This window comes from Triturus cristatus, chromosome 1_1 (genome assembly GCF_964204655.1).
Source record: "Triturus cristatus chromosome 1_1, aTriCri1.1, whole genome shotgun sequence".
Classification (NCBI taxonomy): domain Eukaryota; kingdom Metazoa; phylum Chordata; class Amphibia; order Caudata; family Salamandridae; genus Triturus; species Triturus cristatus.
Window position 1 is genome coordinate 1,053,908,324 of NC_140579.1, and position 15,170 is coordinate 1,053,923,493.

The 15,170-nt window shown below is 52.0% G+C and overlaps 1 protein-coding gene across 7 annotated transcripts in view; it reads right to left on the reverse strand.

Annotated features, from left to right (window-relative positions):
* The window catches only part of DEF6 (DEF6 guanine nucleotide exchange factor), an 849,237-nt gene that overhangs the window by 231,033 nt on the left and 603,034 nt on the right, over positions 1 to 15,170 (reverse strand). For all 7 annotated transcript variants that reach the window (XM_085651111.1, XM_085651116.1, XM_085651114.1 and 4 more), the window contains one exon: positions 3,487 to 3,685. In XM_085651111.1, the coding sequence (XP_085507237.1) occupies positions 3,487 to 3,685 (199 nt within the window). The remainder of the gene's footprint in view (positions 1 to 3,486; positions 3,686 to 15,170) is intronic.

The window sequence follows — 15,170 nt, forward strand, 5'->3', positions numbered from 1 at the left end:
AAACCGTGTTTTGAGTACAGCCTGGCCCACACTAGCTTGTGGTTTAGTTTGCACATCTACACAATAGTGTTTAGTGAATGAGTGCGGTGTAGATCATGTAGCTGCTCTGCAGATATAATCTAAGGGAATGTTCCCTAAAAATGCCATTGAAGCCCCTATGTTTTGTGTAGAGTGGGCTTTAGGAGGAACAGATAGCGTTCGTTTTGCTTTGTGGTAGCAAATCTGTATGCATTTAACAATCCACCTACCTATCCCAGATTTGGAGATGGGGTTGCCTTTGTGTGGTGGTGAGAAAGATACGAACAGTTGTTTGGTCTTACGAAAGGGTTGTGTTCTCTCGATGTAGTAGAGTAAGGCTCGTTTGACATCTAGTGTGTGGAGAGCTCTCTCTGCAATGGTCTGTGGCTGCGAGAAGAATACGGGCAGTTCCACAGATTGGTTTAGATGAAAGGGAGAAATGACTTTAGGGAGGAATTTTGGGTTAGTGCGGAGAACAACTTTGTTATGATGCATTTGCAGAAAAGGTTCTTGAATGGTGAGTGCTTGGATCTCACTGCTGACCCTTCTGAGGGAAGTAATGGCTACCAGAAAAGCAGTTTTCCATGTTAGGAATTGAAGTTCACTTGTGTAGAGGTTCAAAGGGAGGTCCCATTAGTGTGGTGAGAACGATGTTTAGGTTTCACACAGGTGAGGGTGCCACTCTGGGGCGAATTATTCTTTTGAGGCCTTCCATGAAAGCTTTTATGGCAGGTACTCTAAAGAGTGATAGATGTTGTCTGTTTTGTAGATAGGCTGCTATGGCCGCAAGGTGCAATCTAAAAGACGTGTAGGCTAGGTTGCATCTTTGTAGGTGTAGTAAATATCCTATGATGTGTTGAATGGACACATCTAGGGGATTGAAGTTATTATTGTGACAATAGACCACAAAACGTTTCCACTTGGCTGCGTAGCAAGCTCAAGTGGTAGGTCGTCTAGCTTCTCTAATGACGTTCATACAGTCAGGGGGAAGATTTAGATAACTGAATTCTAGGATTTCAGGAGCCAGATTGTAAGGTTGAGCTGAGTCCGGGTGCCTGATCTCTCCATGCTTCTGGGTTAAGAGGCGTAGAGAGAGGTGTAACTTTTGATGCAGTACTACAGATAGTTCCAGCTGTGTGGTGTACCACGGTTTTCTGGCCCAAGTTGGAGCTACTAGGTGCGCACCACTAATGGAATGAGTGGGAGAGGCGGAAAAGCGTACGCAAATCTGCCTGACCACTTCATCCATATAGCATTGCCTTTGGACGACGGGTGTGGATACCTGGCGGCGAAGCTTGGGCATTTGGCGTTTGTGGGTGGCGAAGAGGTCTATCTGTGGGTGCCCCCACATTTGAAAGTACGGGTGAAGAACTTGTGGATGGAGTTCCCACTCGTGGATCTGTTGTGTTTGTCTGCTCAGCAGATCGGTCATAGAGTTTTGGACTCCTGGGACATGTTGGGCTAGGAGAAAGATTTTTTGGGGTATGGCCCATCTCCATATGCTCTGTGCTAGCTGAGAGAGCTGCGGAGTGTGTGTGCCCCCTTGTTTTTGTATATAGTACATGGCTGTCATATTGTCTGAGAAATGCGTTTGAAAGGCCTTTAGGGCTAAGAATATGGCTGGAGCCGAAGCCCATGCGCAATACGATCCAAAGGAGGAGTTACATACCTCGTGACTTCCAAAGACTTTCCAAGAGGAAAAACAACTGCAAACATCCGAGCCCAACACCAGATGGCGATCTATGCGCAGTGTGTAATCTGCAGCTCATATGCCTCGAACAAGCACATTTTCATTGTTTGCACCAGGCGCACCTTTAAAAAGGTGAACTGGGTGCAAACAGTGAAAATACCCTCTATTATCATTAATTTGCTGCCCCTAGAGCAGCCCAGCCGCAAACTCATGCTGCCCTCGAGGCAGTGCATTCAGGTGAAAACCGGAGCAGCTGCTTTACAGCCGTTCCGTGTTTTCATTGTGCAGTCGGCCCCCGCCTGCACTTTTAAAGATGATTAGAGATCCTCTTGCAGGTGGGTGGTGTCAGTGACTGCACCCAGCTGCAAGGGGATGTCTGGGGGGGGGGGGGTCTATGGGACCTCCTCTTTCCCCGCTAGAGGGCTGCCATCAGGAGGCCCACTCACAGTGCGACATCTTTTAGGTGGTGCACTGTGAGTGCTCCTCCTGACGGCTTCTCTGCCTCTGTGCCCGTGTCTGTAGTATGGCACAGGTGCAGAGTCTTAGGGATTACCTCATTTACATGGGGCACGCCACCATGCAAATGAGGAAATGCCCCCTGCAGATAGTGCTGGCACTTTATGTGCACTAGCGCTATCGGTATTACAGAATGGGCCGCGCAAGCGTCTGTGGCCTCTTCTGTAATACCAAAGTGCCCCGGGGGTGCGCAAAGTGGGCGCAAACCTCTGTTGCGCTCCTGGGGCACTTTATGTAATACGGCCCCTGGAGTGCAAAGTTGAACAGTTGCAGGAGCGGCTTTGGACCAGGATCGAGTCCGGACCCACAACTTGGAGTGGGACCGAGGTGAAAGCTGCAACTTCTTCTGTTAGGCAACAGAGAACTGCGCCTCCCAGTCCCGGATCATCTTCCGGTGCACGAGGGCACACTTACCACACACTCGTGTCCGGAACTCAAACACCAAAGACACCTTGTGCAGGGCTGTGACCAACATCTGCTTCCTGCATTCGAGACATGGCTTTAAATCTGCCATTCTCGGTGGGGACAGTGTTCCTCAGCAGAATGTAAAACCCTTTTAGGAGATGTCAGAAAACTGATAATCTTGAGCGTCGGAAGGCGTGGAAAAGAAGGAACTAATGTCAGTGCTGAGTGTTGGTGCTTGTATGCAGCTCTGCTTAGTCTCTTCCAGGGCGGCTGGGTGCCAATTTCAGAGCTGCACAATGCCACCTAGTGGCACGCAGGAGCACTGCTATGAAACAATCTCCAGGGGTCTACTCATGCTCATCTGCGGTTAGAAGTAACCATCAGAAACCATTTGCCTGCCACTGCATTCAGTAGAAACTATTTCTAACCGATTAAGTGGCAAATTCACCAGTGGTACTAATGGTGAGCCCAGAAAAGGTACTGACATCTGACTGCTGGCAACTCCTCAGAATAAGTAAAGCTTTGTGGAATGCTATTTCCAACTGTGCGACTTGCTCCTCTCCAGGTGACAGCACATATTGCTGATCACTTTAGCAATCCCCCCATCTGCAGCATCCACAACATTTGCTTCACTACTTTAGACCCCCATTGGTCCTGGCTTAGCTCATAGCAACTCACTGCAGTGACCTCTGTGGCTTCTGTAGCATGCCTGGGGCCCAACACTCACCACTCTTCTGATTCAATTTTTCCCATGGGACACTGACATGCAATGCCCACTTCAATAGCAAGACCCGCCATTAGCGTTGCAAGCAACATTCACTACTCTGACTACTATTCAACCAAACACTCCTGCTCACCTCCACGTCTTGGTCGGCTCGGGCTCTGTTCTCCCTCACTCGCTCGAGTTGTTGCTGTGCCTCATCCAGAGCTTTGGACTTGTTCTTCATCTCCTCCCAGAGCACCTGCTTCTCCCACTGTGTCCGGGCAATGTACTCCTCCTGCTCCTTTCTGAGCTTCATTAGTTGCTTCAGCTTCTCCTCCTCTTCCTCTAGTAACCTGTGGGGAGATGTTGAAACTGATCACTGGACCCTCAGCACCACTATCTCTGAGTAAAGGCTATTTCACTTTTTCTCCCCACAAAGCGTGTCACCACACTGGCACCCTCCCTCCTTGCACCCTCAGAGACCAGGTTTTGCACCTATCGCTTGATTTTTCACCTCAGATCTTGGAATCTAATACTCCAAAGCCTGACAAGCAAGACCGTACTTTGACTCCTTAGACTAAGTGCCCTTCCACTTTTCCTGTGGAATTACGCACAGCCATCTGCCCTCCAACAGAAGCCTTCAAACCACACAGCCTTGGGGATGTGGGTCTAATACACCGTTCAGCCCATTTGCATCTTTTTTTTATTTTAGCTGTCACCTGCAAAGCCATAACTAGTTCTAGAACTATGTTGATGCTCTCCTTGCTGTATTATGTGTGGCAGAAAAAGAGTCATCTTTCTGAATGGGGAGGCCGTATCCCCAACTATGTGTACAAACCTGAGGTCCAGCTGACAGACGGGAGAACCTGACTGAGTACAAAGGACTCAAACTAGATGAGAGCTGCCTTCCCAGTGGGACCCAGAAGCAATAACACTAATGTCTGTTTGGTGATCAAGTCGCCCTATCCTGCCAACCGATGCATTCAACTCTTAAAAGTCTGGCATTTACCAAATTTCATTTTGTGCCATGGGGTGTGTAGGTGTTGAATGAAGCATTCATCCTGAGCTTCCACTCCATCTCCTGTATTGAGAGCCAATCCCTCAGAATCACAGTGTCACTGTACCCCCCTTGTCTATGGGCTTCAGACCAACAATAGTGCACCTCCCTTGCAGCCAAGCCTCTTGGGATGCCGAGCATTGTGTGGGTCAGGCTGTGCTGATTTCAGTCTCTTTCATTTCACTACTTCAGTCCCACTGGTGGCATGGTATTGTGGTACTTAACTTAAGCCCATCTTTCCCTAAATTTCAGTCCAATCTGGTCACTCCCAGTAGCTCGGGATGCAGCAGCCGCAGAATGATCACTATAAGGGCCATGAGCCCACATACCTTGACCTCAAGCATCTAATTTGGAGGTTTGAAACCTTGAAGTTTCTGAAAATCGGGCAAAGAAAATTGTGCCATAACCTTTTTTTAAGTACTTTTTATTTTGTATTTTGAAATACCTCTTTATTGAATTTTTGTGCGGTATAGGACTTTCAAGAAAACCACATATCATGCTATGTTTGCATAGTATTGGGACTTCTGTCTTTTATGAGTTGTAACAATAAACCAATTTAACATAACAAACAAGGGTGCGGTTGTCGTTTACGGTTAACATTACCTCTAACTCAAGCTGGTGGGGGTACATTATGCTATCATCCACTGTCCCATTTATGTCACCCCACTGGTGTGCCTCTTGCGGACAGAGTATATAAGCCTTTTGAGGGTACCACTACGTGCATTAATGACATATTGTGATGAATTTTTTCTGGAATGGATTTCTCATACATATAGTTCATTTGTTTTTCAAATGGGTACTCCACTCCATAATGGTGGGCTTTTATCTGTTTTTGCTCTCAGTGATGGAAGAATTGGGACCCAGCTGGTGTTTGCTGTACCCTTCCCAGTTGGCTGCTGATTTTACCTACTGATAGCTTGCACGCCATTCCTATGAGCCTCTTTGTGAGTAGAGTGAGGCCAATTAATCTTTTAGCGCACTTTCGTTTTTACGATTTTGGGAATCAACCAAATAAACAAGCGAGTGGAGTCTGTTTTATGGTTTTGTTAGTGAGGTGATGTATATTTCTTAGTATGCCTTCCCAATATCGAAAGATTAGCAGGCATCCCCAGACCATATGATATGAATTCGCCTCAGGTGCATGGCATCTACCTCAATTAGAATTAGCGCCGTCATATATTTTGCCTATAAGTGTGTGAGAAAGGTAAGCCTGTTGTAAATAACTGCATTGTATGTACTTAAGGTGGGGCTTCTGATACACTTTTATGGTACTCTGAGCATTTTACCCAAATGTTGTCACATCTATCCACTTCTATCATGTTTTATTTACCATTTCAACTTTAGTGTTCAGTTCTCACTTACGTATAAAGGTGGGATTGAACTGAGGGCGCTAGGGGGCGCGCGGACAAGATGGCCGCAAACGTGTAAGGCTCCCGTAGCCCAGAGCCGTTATCCTACAATTCTCCTGCCTGTGATGTGTGTCGGTGCTATTGTTGTCGCCTGCTGCTGACTAAGGGACTCCGGCGGCCCCAGGGGAAAAATCCGGAAACAGAGACGACCCGTCACCGGAGATATCAGATTTGGCAGCTGCCCCGGCGAGACGCGCGGAGTGCACTATAGGTGGCGGCCAGCTGAGGGGACCACTGCAGACCGCGGCTTCGCACGAGGGGACCAGGCCACGCGCCGCCAGGCGGGAGGTAAATAGCCCACTGGTGACCTGCGGGGCTACTGACGCTCCACCAGGAGACATTGGAGTGTGGAGGAGCTGGCGATCGCCTGAGTTGCGGCACCGTACTAGGGGAGCGCTGAAGCGGAGGGACCCGCTGTGGTGGATGGTCCCGCCGGGAGGCGATGTGCACTGCGGACGGCGGAGGCGACATCGGAGGGAAGATCTGAAGCGGCTAGCGTGTGGGCAGGCGAGATCTCCCGGACTGACTGAGATTTCCCGGGTGAGGCCTCAACACTCGCCTTTTGGAGTGACCGGGTGAGGCATGCAGGACCGCCGCTCGACGCAAGGGCGACCAATGTGACTGTGAAGGCGCGGTCTGAGACGCGGAGCGAGGCCCTGTGTGCAGTACAGGAGTGACGGGCCGACTGTGCACCCTTGAGTGTAGCTGTGGGGAGGCGAGCCGCTCTGGCGCTGTGGAGAGCACCGCTATGTCCCAGGCACTAGGGACATAGCGGATCGGGACTTGGCACTGTCCTTGCGTTGGGCGGCAGCAGAGAGGTGGGGAGCCGTAGACATACTACAGTGGAGAAAATGCCTGGAGCATCGCCCCTGGGAGTCGCCTGGCTATGGATGGGCCCAGACCTCTTCACGCCCGACGCCCACTGGAGGCGACGAGACACCCGCGAGCCCATCGGCGTAGCTCGGTGGGGCCAGGCCAAAGGCAGCACAGTGTGGAGGAGCGCCCCGGCTGCGGACGAAAGATCAGTGGAACACAACGTGGATGTGTCTTGAGCGCTGCCCGAACTGTGCTACGGACGCTATCAAACAGGCGGAGATGCGCCGGCCGGCGACCACTGTGTGCTAGGTGCTGGCGGCTGCGGTGGAGCATCATCGGACTCTGCTGGTGAGTGGCACACTTGCTGGGGCCGGGGTGAGCCCACTGTAAACCGGACGGGACAATCTCGACAATAGGGGGGAACCAGTCGGACGAATCTGTCCCCACAGGGGAGGTGAAAGTGACTGGGAGGACCCTGCGACCCTCTCCCTTCTCCGGTACTGGTTGAAGAGGTGGGAAGTTAGCTCCTTGCAGTCCTGATACAGTGGTGCGCAGGGTCACACCTACCGGACGCACATCGAGGGAATTCGCGAATGCCGTCAGCTCAACAACTGGCCATGGGGCGGCTGCGGAACAAGCAGAGTGAGGGCCGGCTGAGGGTGGAGGGTCCTGGCCTGGCATCTGGACGCTCTGACGGAAGTACGGGACTGCCAGCGTCTACTTTGGAAGCCAAAATGGATGCCATGTTGGCGGCGGTAGACCGCCTGGGCAACACCCTGGAACACACTAGAACCTCCTTGGAATCCTGTATCGACAAAGTCACAGTGGATTTTACTTTACTCCATGCTGACCATCGCAAACTGGCGGACACCGTTGCACACCAGTGCCAGACGCTACAGGATGTTCAACCTGTGGTGCATAGCCACACTGCAACTTTACAAGACCTGATAGATCGAGTTAATACTCTGGAAGACCGCGCTGAGGATGCGGAAGGCCGCTCTCGGCGCCAGAACATACACGTGGTGGGTCTGCTGGAAGGCGAGGAGGGTCGACATCCGGAGCAGTTTGTGGAAGGGTGGCTGCGAGACATACTCCCTACAGGGGTGCTCTCCCCGCAGTTTGTAGTGGAACGGGCGCACAGAGTCCCGGCGTGGAGACCGGTCCCTGGGGCTCGGCCACGTCCCTTTCTATTCAGACTCCTCATCTACCGTGACAGGGATGCGATACTCCGCGAAACAAGGAAGCTGGGTGCCCTTACGGTAGGGGGTGGCTCGGTGATGCTGTTTCCAGATTATACAGCGACGGTTCAGAAGCGGAGAAGTAACTATCTAGAGGTGAAGCGCCGGCTGCGTGAACTACATATTCCATATTCCCTGCTGTTCCCCTCATGCCTCTGGGTGGCCACGAAGGAAGGGACACACTTTTGACGCCCCGTCCGATGTCTGGGACTGGTTGGAGGAAATGGGACAATACAGTGGCCCGAAGCCCTCGGACTCGGGCACTGGAGGGCGGTGAGAGAGACGGTCAAGGCGGCGGCGACGGAAGGAAAGCCGTGGAGGGATGGGGTCGAGCCCCCTCGCGGCACCCAGTCTGGAAAAGATGCGTCTGGAACGTCAGAAAGCCCTTGAAGCTGTGGCAACTCTGGGATCTGTGAGCAGTCAGGGGGACGTTGCAGCTCGTGAGCATAGTGACACTGAGACTAGCAGATCTTCCTCTCTGTCTGCCATGCTCTCTGATGACCAAATGCCGCCAGTGGTGACGCCTCAAACAGCTGACATTATTGTATGAACATTGACATGCTGGGGCAACGATAGGTACAGGTGATGGGGGTGGAGTGAGTGTGGCTGGGCAACTGTGGGGGGAAAGGGGGGGGCGGGTTGTGGACTTTACTGCCTCCTTCATTGATGTGGCGCGGCCTATCGTGCTGGTGCATACAGGCTGGCTGGGGCGCAGTCGATGAGAGGGGGGGGGGGGGGGGGGGGGGGGGGGGGGTCGGCGGGGATTTCCCTTCCCAAGATATGGGAGGAGAGGAACACGCATAATATGGCCAATAGACAGCGGGCGGCGGCAGTGGACACCATCGCACCGTTGGTGAGTGCTTGGCACCGCTAGCGACTCAGCAGACATATATTGCAAAGGCCAGGGCAACGTTGGGCTTTCATAACTTGGGACCAATACAATCGCACTTAGCACCCACTAGCAAACGCCTGGCTTAGTATTTCACAGGCGTCTGAGTTGTAAGTTTGGACGAATGGCCGTTTTGGGGTTTGCCCTCGTAGTTCCACGGTTTTTGTTAAGTGCACTCAGCAGCACACAGTAGTTTTCTGGTTCGTTATGTTATTGCAGCAGAATGACATGCCATCCGTGACTGCAGTCCATCCCCTCAGCCGACCCGCTCCTGGCCCTGAACCTCATACAGCCCTTACTCATCATCGATGGCTGACACTGCGTTCGTTACATGGAACATAAGAGGTATGGACACGCCCTCCGTAGCACACAGGCAACCTCGAACGCACGGAGTCTCGCTGACTGGTTGTCACACTGGACCTTACGCGATATGTGGCGCAGCTTACATCCCAGCGACCGTATTTATTCGTATTATTCGGCGGTACACAACCTGCACGTCCGACTAGACAGGGTGGTGAGCTCTCCCTCCTTGGCCCCTCTGGTAACACAAGCAGAATACTTAGGCCGGACCCACTCGGATCATAACCCTCTTTAAGCTGAGTCTGTGTTGGGACCCAGGAAGACCCCCCGTTCCAACGTGGCGACTACAACCGGCCGCTCTCGAGGACGCGGAGTTTCGTGCCTCATTAGGCACGGCGGTTGAGCAGTTCTTTGACCTAAACGAGAGAACGGCAGGAAGTGTGCTGACGGAGTGGGATGCACACAAATCCACCATGCGAGGACATTGCCTGGGGGCGACGGGGAATATTCGTAAGCAACTTGCGTTGTCACTCGCTGCCTTGGAGGCACGCCTTCTGCCGTGTGAACGCCACGGCGTAGGGGGCGGTCGGGACTCGACTTGGCTGGTACGGCTCCGGACGCGACATGCTGAGCTGCTTGAGCGACTACGGTGCCACAACTACGCGGTGCATTCGGTTCGGGCTCACGCCACATCCAATAGGGCGGGGAGGTTGTTGGCCTGGATGCTTAGACAGGAGACGGTACATGCGTCGATAGAATCTCTTCGTGGCCCGGACGGGACACTGGTGCACACACAACAAGAGATCCACCAAATACTGACAGGCGCAGGATCTGGATCAGTTTCTGGAGGCCGCCTGTCTGCCCACGGTTCCGGGTGACCATCAGGAAACACTAGAGGCCCCCCTCACGGTGGAAGAGATAGGGGAGGCAGTGGCTTCACTGGCCTCTGGAAAGACGCCTGGACCGGATGGACTTCCGGCAGAGTACTATAAAGCCTATCGGGAGTCCCTGGTGCCCAGGCTGCATGCGCTGTATCTCGCGGCCCTTGAGGAGGCCACCCTGCCTGCCTCCATGAGGGAGGCCTACCTGATCTCCCTGCTCAAGCCCGGGCGTGATCCTACCAACTTGGGGTCCTACCGCCCCCTTGCCCTTCTCAACGCAGACTACAAAATTCTGGCCAAGGTCTTGGCGGAGCGGCTGGCCCCAACAGTACCAATGTTGGTGCACAAGGACCAAAACGGGTTTGTGCCAAAACGCAGCACCTCTCTTAACCTGCAACGGTTCTTCCGAGTGGCTGCGGATGGAGCGCAGCTTTGGCCTAGGGCAGGCTATCTGGTCTTGGACCTTGAAAAGACCTTCGACTGCCTTGAGTGGGGGTACCTGGTGGCTGCGTTATCACACTATGGGTTGGGCCTCGGGTTCCTCCAGATGGCGGCGCTCCTCTACAAGAACCCTGTGGTGCGGTTAAGAACCGGCCCTTACGTTTCTGAAGCCATCCCGGTCGGTCGCGGTACCAGACAGGGGTGTCCTCTCTCGCCCCTCCTTTTCGCGCTCGCAATGGAGCCTTTGGCTGCTACACTGCGTAGCGTATTGATGGACGGCATCCCCCTGGGTGACGCGACTCATCAGGTTTCGTTATATGCAGATGACCTCCTGGTCTTCATCAAAGATGTGGCACACATTTCGGCGGACTTGGCGCGCATCCTGACTGACTTCACCGCGCTCTCCGGACTACGAGTGAATGCGGCTAAATCGTGCCTTTATGTGTTCCGAGCCGATACTCAGGATCCGCAGTACTGCCTGGGGGGCGTGCCGGTCAAGTGGCAACCAGACACCTTCCGTTATTTGGGCATCCAAATATACTGGCAACCAGCTGATCTAGTAGAGGGTAATTTGGGTAAGGCGGTAACGGCGATCAGAGCCCAGATGCGGTTTTGGGGTGCTCTCCCTCTCGCGGTCACGGGGCGAATCGCTCTAATCAAAATGGTGATTCTGCCCAGGCTCCTATACTATTTTGCCAACCTACCCATTTACATATCGGCATCCTTCTTTACAGCCTTGGAGCTTTCGCTCCGGGATTTTGTGTGGGGTGGTGCGCGCCACAGAGTCGCACTATCCAAGCTATACCTCCCCACAGGTCAGGGGGGTCTTGCGATGCCATGCTTTGCGCATTATTATCTAGCAGCACAATTGCAATGGGTGGCCAGGTGGCTGGCAGACAGAGCGTGACGACACGGCGTCCGCGGAGCCCCCTATTTCTCTGGCTGATATCGAGTCGTTCCACCTGACCGCAAAAGTGTTTAAGCCGGTGCCCCTCCTCGTTAAAGTGGCCTACAAGTGTTACCGCCGTGCTCTTTATCTAACCCGGAAATGTGTCCCTTATGCCCCTGCCATGCCGATAGAGGGCTCCCCTAGTGGGCGGAGGGTGCTGCGCTCGGCTGAGCTCACAGACTGGCATGCAGCGGATATTCACACATTGGGGAATCTCTATCGGGATGGTGCGCTTATCCCATTCGCCTTGTTGGCGGAGGAGACAGGGTTACCAACCGGCCAATTTCTCTGTCACCGCTCACTGATATCGACGCTGGCGAGTAGATTGGGAGATCTTAGAGAGGAGCCAGAGCAGCACCTCATGATGCAATACCTACATGTCATGGGGCGGGGGAGGCATATGATACGATGGTTCGCAGCTTCTCTGCGCGCGCAGACGGCGACCGACTTATCCCCGTTACGCCGTAAATGGGAGGCGGGCCTGGCCCGCCCCATGGCAGACAAGGAATGGAGCAGAGCGCTGCAGGGTCCAACAAGGATCCCCAGGAACATGCGATTCCGCCAAATCCAATACTTTATTCTACATAGAGCATATCTCACACCCGACTCTATAAATCGGTATTTCCATCGTGCAGACGCGAGCTGCCCTCGCTGCGGGGTGCTGGACGCTGGACTAGTTCACATGTTGTGGAGCTGCCCCGCACTGGACTTGTACTGGCGGGCGGTGTATGGAGCCCTAAGTGCATGCACGGGTCGACTGGCCCCGCTTGAGTGGCCGGTCTGCCTGCTGAACCTGTTCCACAGGACCCCCTCCACGAGGGTTGCTTCTCGATTTTTCGACCTGGGTCTGGTGGTGGCAAAGCGATTGCTTACCAAACGCTGGAAGGCAGCGGACCCCCCCCGGGCACGAGCGTTGCGGGGTTCAATGCTGGTGTGGGCAGGGGTGGAGAGCAAGGCACTCTTGAGGGAGGAAACACTAGGCCTCAGATGTACACCAATAGCAAACCAGTGGGACACACTCTTGCAGACACTGACACGCCTAGATGGGGACACCCGGAGACCCTGCGAGGTGAATGCTGGGGATACCCTTGCTGAAGGGGAGGGGGGTGGCGGTCAGATCGGGCGCTAGACAGGAAAAGTGTCGCTAAGGCATTAGTGTCCGGGTGAGGTGCTGGGGAATGGTGTTGCCATCAACGGAGCTGTCTGCATAAGGGGACACAGGGTTGGTGGGAGGGGGTTGGGCCGGGAGATAGAACATGGGGTTGTTCAAGTGAAGGCCGGAATTGCTGCTGTTTTGTTGGGACACTTGTTGTTTTGCCCCTTTTCTTCCTGTTTACTGAGCTGGTTATAGGAATACAATGGGGATGTGTGGGCGAATTCTGAGTGGTTCCTTCAGGGGAAGCCCCCCCAACGTCGTGTAATCAAAGGGGGGACGTTGGGATAATGGAGCTGGCTGAGAGGCTCACAATGCTAATCCTTCCTAGTAAGTGGGCATAGCACCCGTTCTCGTTCATGGTTATACTCATGACTAGAGATGTACCATTGGATCTATTTCAGTCATTAGCCACTAGGTTGCTCAATTGTACCATGTACTTTCATTGTATTCTATAAAAACAAAAATGCCAATAAACAGATTTCATAATAAAGGTGGGATTGAACTGTGGAGAAACAAAGGCTTTTTTATTTTGTTGAATTGTAAGAAGGTGATGCAGCAAGTCCGATATCAGTGGTTCTGTCATGTCTAGTACCCGTGTCTGTAATGAAGTCTGGAGATTCATTTATGGGCTAGAAATTACTCATATGCGTCTGCAGCTGCATCCACGGTCTCTTGTCATATTACCTTGTAATCTTTCGAAACTTGAGGCCGGACTTAAATGTGACGGGCATTCCGTCTGCCTTATTATAAGTGCTTTATATGATATTTCACTTGTAATACGACTGAAGGGATATTCGCATATCTGTGATGGAGTACTTGTCTGCCAAAATCTACCTCAGGCCCTTAGAGATTTAAAACTGCGGGAGTCTGAGGAGTATAGCAGTACTCCGTTTGACAAATCGTTGGCGGCTGTACCTAGTTACTACCAATGACTTCAATAGCCTGGTAGGGCATTTGTTGCAACGTAATATCCAGTCAATAATTTCCACAGTAGTCAGTGTGGCCACAAATTCTCCCTCTCAGGGTTGCTGCGTAGATCCAGCCATCCAGTTCATCACCCACTGGAATTGGCCCCTGAAGTAGTAGGCTTCATAATTGGTGCAAGTGACTCTAAAGTAGGGCAATTTTCAACCAGTGGAACATTCCTTCAGTATGACAGCCCACCATATTTGGAGTGAAAATATAGGGCCACGACCTCTAAGTACGGCACTCCCAACTCCCTCTCCCTGACAGAAGTAGGAACAATATTCCCTCAAAAGTAACATTTGTAACAAACTGTTACCTCCGAATAGTCAATTTCGGTATAGGTTAAAACTATTGTGGTGTTTGATAATCAGCCTTGTTCTCGAACACCACCCACCCTTTGCTTGTCTTACAATGCTCCTCCCTCCCTCCCCCCCAATTCAGACCACCCCTTTTAGCATTTGAGCCCAAGAGTTCTCCGACTCTCCAAAGGAGGCTAGTCGAGCTATTAAAAGAATACTTGTGTGTCCTGCAGATAGCCTTGCTGTGCCTCCATTGGCTACGGCACCACCCTATGTGATGGCCAATCTCGGTAACGCCGTCTCTCAGATAAAGCCTGTCAAAATGCTCTGTAAGTTGAGAAAGAAGCCCCCATTCAGTGTTTTGGTATGGCCACAGCAACCTGGGCAGTAACATTTTAGAAATGGCCCCTCTGCCCATCAGAGATCAAGAGTTCTGTTCCAGGCGGTATTGCCAGCAGTGTGGGCTTAATCACAGCTTATTCTCTTGCAGTGATGAACTCCCATGCATTCTATGTCAAAATGTCATTTGCTTGTAATGTATACTAGGCACTTATGGGTAGTTAATTCTAAAATAGTACAATCTTTGACCAGTGGGAAATTCATTCAATATGGCACACCACCACATTTATAGTGAATATATAGGACCAGAAACAATATTATTGCCATATTAACATCCGTTTACTATGAATCCACTATTTCAGTGTAGTTTTAAACTGGTGTGGGGTGGCATAATCAGTCTAGTTCTGAAGCCCTGCCCAATGCTAGTCTGTTCGTGCCTCCCCTGCAAACCATCCCATGCACCCTTTGATCCCAGGAGTTTTCTGACTCTCCAGTGGAGGCTAGTTGAGTTTCCCAAAGTATACATGCGTGTCCATCAGACAACGTTGGCTGCAGTTATAGGCTCCACATCTGTTGCTGTGCTAGCTCCATATTCAATGTCCGCCACCTCTGACCGCCATCCTTGCCCGACTCAGTGGTCAGTCAATGGTCAGATTGCATTGGAGCGTTTCTGCCACTGCCCATGCTCCTTCTTATTGCCAGTTTCCTCATGTGTTTAAGCCTGTTTTGTACTTTATTGCATTTCAAACGCCACTCCTGGCCTTCTTCTGCCAGGTTCGTTGGGGAAGGGTAACCTAGTGATATGAGACTCGACCAGATCTTGGGTGCATTTTTAAAGAAGTACGTTTTTCATTGTGGGTCAGTCTCAGTTTTGTGGGATTAAACAGGGTATATTGCATGCCGAGTTGTCATTCTTGTTTCTTTACTCCCATGAAAGAACTGCTTTGCTTCTGCTCAGTCATTGTATAGTCCAGGAATAAGAAGACATTGCTTTCTTCTAATGTCCAAAGGCCTGTACTCCTGGAGACCTGCAGAATATGGTTCCTGACACTACAATTAAGTAATTATGCCACCACAGGGTGCGGGACTGACCTCAGA